This window comes from Magnolia sinica, chromosome 12 (genome assembly GCF_029962835.1).
Source record: "Magnolia sinica isolate HGM2019 chromosome 12, MsV1, whole genome shotgun sequence".
Taxonomy (NCBI): Eukaryota; Viridiplantae; Streptophyta; class Magnoliopsida; order Magnoliales; family Magnoliaceae; genus Magnolia; species Magnolia sinica.
Genome location: NC_080584.1, coordinates 74,477,424 through 74,490,356, shown reverse-complemented (window position 1 = coordinate 74,490,356; position 12,933 = coordinate 74,477,424). Strand labels below are relative to the sequence as shown.

At 39.9% G+C, this 12,933-nt stretch overlaps 1 protein-coding gene and 1 non-coding gene across 2 annotated transcripts in view; both read left to right on the top strand.

Moving 5' to 3' along the window:
- Window positions 1-7,378, top strand: part of LOC131221735 (structural maintenance of chromosomes protein 2-1-like) — a 47,019-nt gene extending 39,641 nt beyond the window's left edge. Inside the window, exon 4 of the mRNA XM_058217051.1 lies at window positions 7,142-7,378. Coding sequence (XP_058073034.1) covers window positions 7,142-7,220 — 79 coding nt within the window. The 3' untranslated portion in view covers window positions 7,221-7,378. The remainder of the gene's footprint in view (window positions 1-7,141) is intronic.
- A 4,441-nt stretch (window positions 7,379-11,819) lies between these two features.
- TRNAK-CUU (transfer RNA lysine (anticodon CUU)) lies at window positions 11,820-11,892 on the top strand. The gene has a single exon. It is a non-coding gene; the product is annotated as a tRNA-Lys (tRNA).
- The last annotated feature ends 1,041 nt before the right edge of the window (window positions 11,893-12,933 follow it).

The window sequence follows — 12,933 nt, the reverse complement described above, 5'->3', positions numbered from 1 at the left end:
TTATTGAGATTGTGAACTGGGGAACCCTGTCGTTCACCATTGTCTTATGGGCATGGTTGGGTGATGGAACCTTTCCTAACTTTCACAATTCTCTCATGATTGGCTGTGAGATTGGTAAATTGCTGTTGTTTGTCATAGTCTCCTAGGCATACTTAGGTGATAGAATCACTTCCAAATCTTCACCATTCTTATATATTGAGGATTAGATCCATGAGAAGTTCAGAGATCTGACAAATCTCTTCATACCAATTGGATATGATAGGACTCTGATTCCAGTTGTGTCCTTGAATCAATGCAAGGTAACTTCCCAATTGCTACAAGTGGATCCTTGGCACCCTAATTCTCACCTTTATTTTTATTAGTTTTTAATTAATCTATTCACAATTATTCCCTCATATTCGCTTGATTTAGATTACATCTTAGTCTAGTTCTAGTTCTATTTAGTTTCAAATTACGTACAGGTTTTAGTCCCTTGGGATTCGACCTCGGTCTCACCAAGTTTATTACTACATCACGACCCTATACTTGAGGAGTGAACAAGTTTTTAGCACCGTTGCCAGGGATTGACGGTTACATTTTCTGAGATTAATTAGTTTTAGAATTAGGTTAAGATTAGGATTTTACTAACTTTAGGTTAAAGTTTTTTTTTTTATTTTATTTTGTTTAGAAACTAACCTGTTTTCCTATTTTGTAGGATCCTGACATAAGCTTCTAAATTGGTAATCCCTTTCTAAATTTTCTATTTTTCCTATTTTTAGAAGTAGGGTTTTATTTTTTTAAAAACTTTCTAATTCTAGGATTTCTTCTGTTTTTAGAAACTAATTTCTTTTATTTCCTTTTACAGGATCTTAACATAGGAACTTCTGATTTGGTACTTTCCTTCTAACTTCTTCTCCTCTTACTTTCCATACTTCTGTAGGATTTTTTCTTCTATTTTTCTTAGAATTAGACTCAGAGTTAGGGTTCTACCATGGAAGCATGGGTACGTGCATATGCCGAGATGGATAAGAGATATTGGGGAATGCCTGAGGGTTGTGGAATTCAACGTATACCTCAAGATTTTTCTTCATCGGGAACAGACATTGAGAACCGACTAGAACGTTATGTTCCATCGGTTAATAGGGCCGTATACGATCATAATTATGGAAACGAGGATTATTATCAACCATCATATTCTCCCATGTATGATCAGTATGACTATTACCAGGGAAAACATCAAAATTTGGAAGATGAACCAACTTATGTTATAATGATTATCCTCTTGGATACCCTACCATTGATATCCAACCAGAAATAATCCAAGAGGATTCAGCTCAGCGTAGCCTAACCTATCTCACGGAAATGAGAAAATCGTTGGAAGCGCTTAATTCACGCCTTGATAAGATAGAAGAGGCTCGGTTATCTCAGCCACAATTCATTCCAGAAATACAATGCGAGAAAAGTAATCCTAACTCGCTTTTGAAGAACTCTAGAATTACAAATGAGGAGTTGGATTCCATTAATGAGCATATGGTTCAATTTCCCGATGAGTTGATCTCGATGACTGTTTAAAGGAATGGTCAAGATACGTGGGTATCTTTCAAATACAGTAATGATGACACACTTTCCTCACATGACATATAGGATCTCAATGACGAGGTAGAGGTTAGTTTTTTCAAACCTCAACCGAACTTAGGTGTAGAATGTGAGGAGAGCGACCCCATCCCAAGTGTGTACTGCACGAAATTAGACGATGATGCATATTGGGATGATGATCATGAATGTACAGCCCAAAGTCCCCTAGAATCAATCTCAAGTTTGATCCGGGTCAATGATCAAGACGTACATAAAGTGGTCGGTCATAATGAGCCACTCCCCTCACCTGACATGTCTGATTTTAAGGTGGAGGATGAGCCCCTTACAATCGACCCTTCTAACTCTTGTGAAACATGTTTGGACCACTCTGAATTAAATGATGATGTGATTTGGGAGAAGAACGAGTTGCTCGCTACGACCTTGAAAATTGAAACCACTAAGTTGAGGCCACCATCTGAGCTGTACACATTTGACAATTCAACGCCTCGATTGAGTAGTTTCAATGAACAAAGTGATCACATCGATGCTTTCCCTATTGATTTTCAATATATCTGTGTAGGGCTGGAGCAAGAGAGCACACCTCCGTTTACCTTTAAAGACAATGGATTCCTTGGGCAGATCATCATGAGCTTTAATGTGGAACATAAGTCACGCTCAACTGAATTTTTCAACTCTTTGGATGATTGCTTGACACACTTTGCAGATTCAAATGATCCCATGATAAGAGACGTAGTGAATGTCTTGCAAGACAATATCTCGGTAGTCATCACTGACCGAGAGAACTCTTACTCTGAAGCCCCTTCTTCCATAGATTCTGAATGTTTACCATTAGGGAAGGAGGAGCTGAAAATTGAACCAAAGTCTGCTACTTCGGAATGTGTTGAGACTACACCACTTCCTGAAAATTTTTCTCAATTTGATCTACCTGTAGTCTCTGATTCACCATGGGATACTAACTTTGAAACTTTTTCTGACACAGGTGAATCATATATACTTTGGATACTTCTGACAAATCAACGATAAATTTTTAATGAGGTACATAAGTTTCTCTGTAAAGTCAAGCTCCAGAGCACCCAAGCTTATTGCAAAAGGGTGGATGATCCTGTTGAGGAACTTACTGAGGAACTTATTAAGATATTGGCCAGAAGAGGAACCTTACGGCATGATCAAGTAGTTTTTTTCATACTTTCATAGGACTAGGGTAGTTTGCTTTATGCTATTCTAGGATAGACGGTTTTACGCCATTAGGTTAGTTTGCTTTCTGCATTGTTTTTAGGATAGTTTGTTTTCGTGTCTTCACTCTTGTGCTGACCAGCTTTCATGCTGTGATCTCTATGGAAAAGTCTCTCTCGATTCGTTATCTAGGTACTATCTTCCCATCACTTTTCATTTACTTTCGATGTCCCATGTGCATTGCATGTTCATATCTTTTACATTGAGGACAATGTAGATTTGAGGTTGGGGGTGGGAGATCGGGTTACCTAATCAGTATTTTCTTGGTCTTTAGCAAAAATTGTGAAAATTTTTAAAATTTTCTGGACTTTCTTGTGAATTCGAAATAATTTTGACGGCTATCATTGATTTAGAATTATAAGATACGGAGTGTTGGGGATTTATGACTCTTGGATTCAGTTATCTGTTAGACTTCACAGTTAAGTTCGAACTATTAATCCATGATTAGAAAAACATTAATTGAGCCATGATTTCACAAGACACATCTCGCTTGCACATTAAGGTTTCAATTCGATTTTGAATTGTAACTTGGTAGTCACTAAGCATGTAAAGAACCAGCCTGGAAAATTTGCCCATCATGATTAATTGAAGAAAAGGAAAATACCTATGAAAAAAAATAATAATAAACAGATACCTTTGGAAAGGGTTGGGCGAATAATCTTCACGATAGGTTTGCTCCCTATCGGTGTAGATTTAATTCCCCATGGATAATATGTGAAAAGGGTTGGGCGTACACTCTCCACCATAGGTTTGCTCCCTATAACTGCAGATTCGATTCCCCTCCCCCTTGATGGAAAAATTAAAAGCTAAAAGAATGAAAAAGAAGAACTGTAAGGCAAGTTTTGGTTTAGGTATTGATTGTCCTAAATGCACTTTTGATTACCAATGTTATCATGGAAATTGACAATTGAATCTCTTAATGATGGTAAGTCAGGTTTACACTATACACATATGGAACTCAATATTTAGAATTTTTTTCTAATTGATGGGTTAATACATTGAACTTGATTATGAAGTTTACCGTGAGCTGGATTCCAGGATAAAGTACTGCTCACCATTCATGAAACTTAGAATTCTCGCATCTTGATTATTTTTCACAAGTCACTTGGGTTTGTAGGAATTGTCTTGTATTTTTGAAATTATTTTTCGCATACTTTGCTTGAGACTAGCAAAATGCTGGTTGGGAGTTGTGTTGAGGGTCAAATATTGCATATTAGACCCCAGTTATTACCGGATTTTATGAGCATAATATTGTTAACGTCTTCTTTTAAGTGTGTTTGTATTGCAAGGTGAATTCATGAGCTTGGACTGAAAAAGGATGCTAAAAGCATGGATTTAATGCTCATGAGTCACCAAGGCAAGGGATGGATCCCAGGGGACCAAGATCGATGGATTTACACGCCAAAGATCCGAGAAAATTGAGAAACTGAAGCTCAAGTGGCCTGAAAGTCAGTCAGAATGCAAGATCACAGGCTTCCCACCATCCATTCGGCTCGAAACTTCATGCATGACCTGAGGACCATAAATTAACCGTACACATCAAATTTCAGCCATTAGATCCATGTGGAAGTGGCCCAATAAATATATTAGAGGGTGTTAGCCATTAAAGAGCATCTTGGCAATCCATAAGCGATCAAGGCTCAAACTTAGGCATTGGAAAGAGCGTGAAAGATAACAAGTCCTGGTGAAATTTTGTCTTATTTGCATGGTGTAATCAGGAGATACGGAAGGCAGAAGTTATAACAAAAGAGAAGGGTAAATTTGTAAATAGATGTGCATGACATCAAGGATACGTGAAGCGATTATATTTTTAACGGTGAATGTTGTCCACACATCGATTGAGCGTGTGGCCCACCTTGAAGTCGGATCTACTTCAAACTTGAGGCCATGGGCCAACACTATCTACAAGAGGCGATGGAGGGAGTGGATTTCTAGGACATGCATTACAGTGGACCCCACCTATTTTTTGCGCAAAAAATCCAAATTGAGCCGTGCAGAATGTCCAGTGACGGACATGTTCCCACTGGGTTTTGACAGTGGGCCCCACCCATCATTCCATTAGATGATCTGACCTGTCCAATTGCTCCGTGGAGTGGCCAAGACCCTCGCCAAGCTTACCTTTCGGCCCAATGCACGTGTACGCACATGAAATGTTGTAAAACACAGAATGGATGACAGAATCTTTACTGAAAGATAAATCAAATGGGCCACACCAAACCTAATCCAAAACCATCCATATCTGAATAGTTTTTCGAAGAGAGCACAATGGACGGAGTGGGTTTCCTGGAAAAATCTGTTCATAGGCCCCACTGATCATAGAAGCCTCTCTTTTCCGTATGTTCTACGCATTGATGTGCGTCTGGAGAGACTGGGACGATCTGGGCCGTTCTACGTCCGTGGCCAGGATCGGCCCATCGATCTTAGCCGTCCAGATCACTTCCTAGGGACGTCTGATCATTCCCAAGAAACTCGTCCGGATCAGATTTTGGAATGGGTTCCCTGTTTTCTGTTTCTTCGGTTTGCTACGTAAGGAAGTTTCCAGATTTGCTATTGCGTGAAAGCTACGCACCGCCTGCCTCTTTGTGCGGAAACTCCTACCGACTGACCTTTGACAGCTATAAAGAGAAGATAGAGTTGAGCATAGGAGGCATGACATTTTCCAGGGGACGTGGGCAGAGGCAGAGAGAGAAAGTAGAGTAATATTTATTTATTTTTATTTTTTTATTGTTTCTTCTTAGTATTTTCTAAAGATGTTTAGCCTAATCATGTCTATTTTAGGCTAAACCTCTTAGCTAGGGCTAAGAGGTGAAGCTGGTAGCGTGATTAGGATGGTTGCTTGTTTTGATTCATGTCTTGTTGAACCTTATAGATTCTAATTTGATTATTAAGGTATGCTTTTAGTTTTTAATGGTTTATTGTGACTCAAATTACAATGGATCTGCGATAGCTTTAAGTATGTTCTTTCCATTATTGAGATTGTGAATTGGGGAACCCTGTTGTTCACCATTGTCTTATGGGCATTGTTGGGTGATGGAACCTTTCCTGACTTTCACAATTCTCTCATGATTGGCTGTGAGATTGGTAAATTGTTGTTGTTTGTCATAGTCTCCTAGGCATGGTTAGGTGACAGAATCACTTCCAAATCTTCACCATTCTTATCTATTGAGGATTAGATCCATAAGAAGTTTAGAGATCTGACAAATCTCTTCGTACCAATTGGATATGATAGAACTCTGATTCCAGTTGTGTCCTTGAATCAATGCAAGGTAACTTCCCAATTACTACAAGTGGATCTTTGGCACCCTAGTTCCTACCTTTATTTTTATTAGTTTTTAATTAATCTATTCATAATTATTCCCTCATATTCGATTGATTTAGATTATATCTTAGTTTAGTTCTAGTTCTATTTAGTTTCAGATTACGTACAGGTTTCAGTCCCTTGGGATTCGACCTCGGTCTCACCGAGTTTATTACTACATCACAACCCTATACTTGGGGAGTGAACAACTTGTAAACAAATTCTCGAAATGGCGCACCGCATCTTGCTTTATATCCTCCATCTCTGTTACCACCTGACCTGAGTCTTGCTCTATCCCACCGATCGTCGCTCTTCTTTATTTTTCCGTAGCACTTGCATGGAAGAATTTTGTGTTTTTATCTCCCTCCTCTAGCCAGTTTATCTTGGACTTTTGTTTCCAGAATATCTCTTGCTTGATTTTTAATTGATAAAGATGGTCGGAAGCTTTTTGAAATCTGATCTGATTGTTATCCTAATCCTGACCCTGCAAATCCTGCTGCATTTTCAATTCAAATTCTACTATCTCAGCTTCTGCTAACTTTATTTGCTCAAATATGTTTCCAAAGCTTTCCCTATTCTAAATCTTTAACTCCGTTTTGAGACTTTTCATCTTTGTCAAAAAATTATATACCGGGTGATGTGACTCCACTTTGTCCCAAGCTGCCTTAACTACTTGCAGGAAAGAGCCATCCTTCATCCACATTCTCTGAAACCTGAACGGCTTTGGGCTACTAGAGGATTGAGGAGGGAAAGACAAGAGTAGCGGATTGTGGTCTGAACTCACGCCAGGAAGGTGGTCGACTTTAAATCGAGGAAAAGTGGAAGCCCAGGGAGTGTTGATGAGCACTCTATCTAACCTTGCCCAAGCTCTAGTGACACCTGATTGATTCTTGCACCATGTGTAACGGGACCCAAGAAACCCGCGTCTGATAGACCCACGTTCTCTAGCACATCCGAGAACTCCCTTGCACTCCGAACATCAAAATTCTCTCTGCTCCGTCTCTCTGTAGCTTCTGTCAGAAGTTACATCTACAGTTTCAGGGAAAAAAAAGCTCTATCTTCTGCATTTGCTGAAATTGACCGTCTGAATGAAGAAAATTCTGTAAAAACGTGAGCATTATTGCATTATATGGAGGGTGTTTACTATGTTGGAGTGTATTTATTTCTTGTACATGAGGGCACGCCTTAGTTGTAATTCTTATGATAGGTTGAGCAAAGTGAAGTATTGGTTATTTAGAAATGTGAATGTAGGATGCATTATATAATTTGATTACTATTTGTAATAAATGCATCATTTTTTTTTTACTGATTGCATTTTATATACTATTTCTATCAGCATTAAGCTTTGATGAGTTATCAATCACAGCAGGTTCTTGCAATGGAAACAGGCACCATATTACAATTTTTTTAAAAATAGCTACGAATTTTGGCCGTAGCTATTGTTCTGAAAACCGTAGCTATTGCTAACTATAGATTATTGCTATGGATTTCATTCCACTTTCAGCTAATGATATTATCCGTAGTAGTAGGTGCACTTCGCTACAGAAATTATAACTACTGCTTTTTTCCGTAGCTAGTGATATCGACTGCTACGGATCTAATCTATAGCCATAAGTATTTTACACTACAGAAAATATAGCTACGGCCTTTATTTGTAGCTATTGATACCTACTGATTTAATCTATAGGTGTAGCTGTATTTCGCTACAGCAACTATCACTACGGCTTTTGTCCGTAGCTATTGGTATCTATTACTATGGATATAATCTGTAGCGATTACTGTAGCTACCCTACCAATCGCGGTGCACATACTATGGATCACATCTGTAGCAAATAATTTTTGGTCGAAGCATTTACCCTTTTCTTGTTGTGATCTCTTTCTGTTGGATGCAGATCATTGCTGCATTTTAACCATTTACTTTCTGGTCACCAGTTGAAAGGTTAAAATTTTCCTGATTGGGAGTTTTTCAGCCCATGAGCTGTCCACAGTGGGGCCCATCATATGTTTAGGTCGTCATACTGAGAACCCAAGAAGACTAAATGTACTCTGATCACGCATTGTGTAACTTCAAATTCCTTTTATCACAATGAAATCTAATGGGCGAAAATGGAATGCAGTGGTTATATGTCTCCAGAGTATGCAATGGATGGGCTTTTCTCAGTGAAATCAGATGCCTTTAGCTTTGGGGTCTTACTGCTGGAGATTATTAATGGCAAGAGGAACAGCGGCTGTTAATTTCAGGGACGATCTTCACAGAATTTGATGAGATATGTAAGTGTAAGTTTTCCTTCTTGATCTATGTATATCAAATATCAACTACTTGATAGTTTAGCGTTGTGAATTTTAGGGAAGCAAGTAAAAACTCATGTTTCTTGAAACATGGAAGAAAAAACCTGTTCGTTGAAAAAAAAAAAAGCCATGCTATGAAAAGAGAAAAAGGGCTAGAATCGACATGTTGATTCTTTTTTTGTATCGCACTTTTGATTTTGAACCGTATCTACATGCGTGCAGATGGTACTTTATTGTATCATATGTACTTAATTATTTCCCTCCTACTTGTGAATCCCATAGTAGATGGGCGATAGACCAAAAATCACAATGACTGGATGATCCTAAACTAATCACAGCTGCTGCTTTTCTTCTTTTTTTTTTTTTTTTTTTTTCTTTTTTCTTTTTTAATCATAGCCATCAAATTGATGGGTAAAGGGAAAAATGTTTAATGGCCTAGATTCATCAAGCAAAACTCCTTAAGTTAGAGTTTTGTTTATTTAATCTGATTGTGGTGATTTACCACTAATCCATAGCGGGGACCAAAAAATATGATGACTTGGATTGAGATTTATGCCATGTGTACAATCTGTATAAATGTCATACCGTGCCAGATCAGCAATGAAATACTCTGACCGTCTTCTAGGATTTTCTGCCTTGAACACTGACTTCTTGGTGACAATTCCAGGCATGGGAGCTATGGAAGGAAGACAGAGGTTTGGAGCTGGTCGATTAATCGATGATTAGTTCTTGTTCCACCAATGAAGTTCTAAGATGTATTCAAGTGGGACTGTTGTGTGTGCAAGAAAATGCAGTGGATAGACCAACAATGGCATCTGTTGTTTTCATGCTCGACAATGATACAGTCATGCCTACCCCTAAGCAACCTGCATTCTGTGTGCGGAAAAACTTTAACAAAGACTCATCTACCAACGGAACCGGCTCCCATTCCATTAATGAAGTGAGTATTACAGAGTTACATGCCCGATAGGAGTTTGAAATTCCTTTTACTAGTTTTGTATTGATCAATTCTATCAACTGTTCTCTAGGGTGTGGTTTGGAATGATATGTTCAAAAGCTGCAATTTTTGAGTGACTGAGATTAATGAGAGACCTACATCGCAAAGTACGTGGACAACCAGCTCTACAACATGGAGCTGATGCAGCCCATTTGATTGTAGTCGAAGTTGTCATGTCGAAAACTAGCCCTTAATCTCTTCCAAATCACATTTTCCAGAACATTGAGTGCACTCCCCTTCTGGTAATATATATCTTATCAAAGAATCCGAATATTTATGTTATTTTCTGGTGATGTTTCATGTGGGAGAATGTGTTTGGTTGCACCAAACATAGTGAAATTTCATGATATCTGGCACCAAATATCATGAAATTTCACAATATTTGGTGGCAAATATCATGAAAATTTTCTATATTCGGTGCAACCAAGCAATATTTGTAGTTGTAATAAATCATGTAATCAGGACGCATTGCTTTTAATTAGAGGTTTTAAGCGTGATTTTGCATTATTTCCCGTGGAAAAAAGTAAGTCAAACTGGCTGGACCACAACTTACGGCCCGCACAGCAAATAAATTCCATTCTATCCTGTGCGTGCCACAACCAACCCTTCTAATAGGTTGGGCCGACCGCAAGATTCACCTTATGTAGCAATCAGACTCATCCACCCATTAGGTGGGCCATACGATAGAAAACAATTGTTAACCATTGATGAATAACAAAATACAAGGGTGGTCTATAAGACAATGATTATGTGGGCCTCACATGATCAATGCTTTGGACGATCTAACTGTTGGATATTTAGAATAAGCATTCCTATGGGCTCCACAATAGAGCTCATTAGTTTAAATATACATGTAATTAGGGCTGTAGACAAACCGGGCTAGCTCGGTTAACTCGCTCGACTTGGCCCGAAAAAGCTCAACTCGGCCCGACCCGGAACTGAGTTCGGGTCGGGACGGGCCATTTTCTTCGGCCCAAAACTGAGTTCGGGCCGAGTTCGGATAGGTCCTAGTTCAACCCAACTCAGTTGAGTAGTGTGTGTGTGTGTGTGTGTGTGTGTGTGTGTGTGTGTGTGTATTCCAAAACCCTACCCATCCTTTTCCCCTTTACCCTTCTGGAATAGTTCACCGCCCATCTTTGAAGTGACAGTGACTCATCCACCTTACAGACGTATAACTTGAACGGCTTAGATTCATCCAAATACAAAAAAGAATTATAATGTCCTGACTAGTTAGATTTTTTGTGGAGTCTATAGTTCAACTATCTAAACCGTTGATCTAGAGCCTTGTAATGGGATGCGGATTAACTGTCAAAGCCCTTCCCATGAACTTGTTGTAAGGTCTGAAATTGACCCGAACTCGGCCCAAACTCACCCAATTGCTAACCGGGCCGAGTTCGAGCCGGACATATTGGCTCGGTGGCCGGGCCAGGCCGGGTTCGGGCTGGGTTTGGCTGGTGACCGGGCTGGGCCGGGTTTAGCCCAGTTCGAATCAGATCGACCCGCATACACCCCTACATGTAATGGGATGCTACTCTTAAACTATGCTATGTGTTGATGTTGTTTCTGGTAGTCCTGGCCACGCCTTAAAGGACATGCACAAATAGAATACTAATGGAAACCCTAACAGACACATAGACCCAAATTTCCTGTCTAACTTAGCTACCAGAGAGTTCCCTATCTTAGCCAAGGTCTCCATTAGTGTTCTACTTTTCTAGGTTCTTTAATACGAAAACAGCATCAACATTGTGTATTTATAGTACTCAGTTGGACATAAACTCTACCTAATGGGGAGACTTTTGAAGGAGTAATTCTAATGGGTTGAACTACTTTAAGCCTCTTCTATAAATACAAGTCTTGATCTCTCGCCTACACCCACACACATACGAAAAACTCGAGTTCCATTGAAAATAATTTTTAAATGGTGTAATGTGTCGCCATTCAGCTACTCATTTAAGATTCAGTTTATGATCTCCATTAGGATGTCAATGGGCTTGGTTAGAATCAGATCAAGTATTATCCAAGCCTGGCCCGCATTGTCCAACATAGGCACAAGGCTGACTTGGGCCCGCAACGGACTAAATAGCCCAGCCCAATATGTTTTTGTTAGGCCCGAGCCAGAGCTCAAATGAGAGAGAGAGAGAGAGAGAGAGAGAGAGAGAGAGAGAGAGAGAGAGAGAGAGAGAGAGAGAGAGCTGCTAGCTTGCGCGTGCACGCTAGTTCCCATGCCCATGTTTGTGAATATAGGCCACGAGCCTCACATCCTCGACCGACATCCATGGCCAACACCATCATGTGCTATGCTCGTCTCTTTGGAAAACAAGACCCCGTTCATGGCTGCAAGCATCGACAATGACCCATTTCATGGTCGCGGGATTTTACAAAGCCATAGAGTTTCCTTCAATTGTATCTCTTCAACTGCACCAATAAGCCCGTCTAGCTCAGTTGGTAGAGCGCAAGGCTCTTAACCTTGTGATCGCGGATTTGAGCCCCACGGTGGGCGTTACTACTTCCCTAATAGGAAGTGTTATGTGGTCCTGAATATTTATTTTGGGCCGGGCTTTTGTAATTTAGCTTTTTCGGTTATCTGGGTCGGGCTTAGCCCTATCCAATCTGTAACTTGTCTTTTTCAATTTTAATCTTGGCCATTGAAATTTGGGCCGCCATTGTGGCCCTACTCCTTGCATTTGGTTTGGCTATGCAGTTAGGCCTGAACAAATTTTAAGACCTGACCAGTTTCGATTACTCGTACGTTAAGATGGTTAGAATTTGAGTGTGCCCCTGTTTATCTATTGCCACGTTTACATATGGCCCCGGATATACAATCCATTCAACATGGTTTGCGTGATGCTTATATTGAGTTTAATCTTTAATCATGTATATGTATATATTGAGTAGGTTTATATACATTGTGGGCCTACTCCTTGCACCATGTACATGTATATATTGAGTAGGTTAAATTTTTGTTTTTATGGGCCCATATTTGGGTGTCTGGTCCCATTTCCTAATTCAAGCTATCTTTGAGCCCATCAGGCCATCTGATTATCCTTAGATGTGTGGCCCAACTATCTTAAATAGGATTAAGACTCATAACCCTTTGAACGGCTAGATCATAGAATGGAGGACTAAAATTGCACATTTAATGGGTCATAATGAGGTAAGTGGGTTGCAACTCATACAATTGAAAACAATATATGGGGTGATGCGCACCCTCCAACTATTTCCCTTGGTGTGGCCCACCCGAATCACGCCCTACGTTGATGACTGGCAATTAGGAGTGCACACGGGTCGGTTCGGTCCGGTTCTGGGGTGAAACCGAAACCGAACTGTTCCTAACGGTTCTAGGATTTTCGGAATCGGAACCAGACCTCATCACCCTAGAACCGAACCGGAACCGGACCGTGAAAACCGGTTCGGTTCCACGGTTCCAGGCTTTGTAAAATCCAGCCCAAAAACTTTGCAAAATAGACATATATTCATGCAAGCTCATTTAGCCTAAAGACAAGGCCTAAAAACCTAGCCCATTATCCATTTCTACTTGATC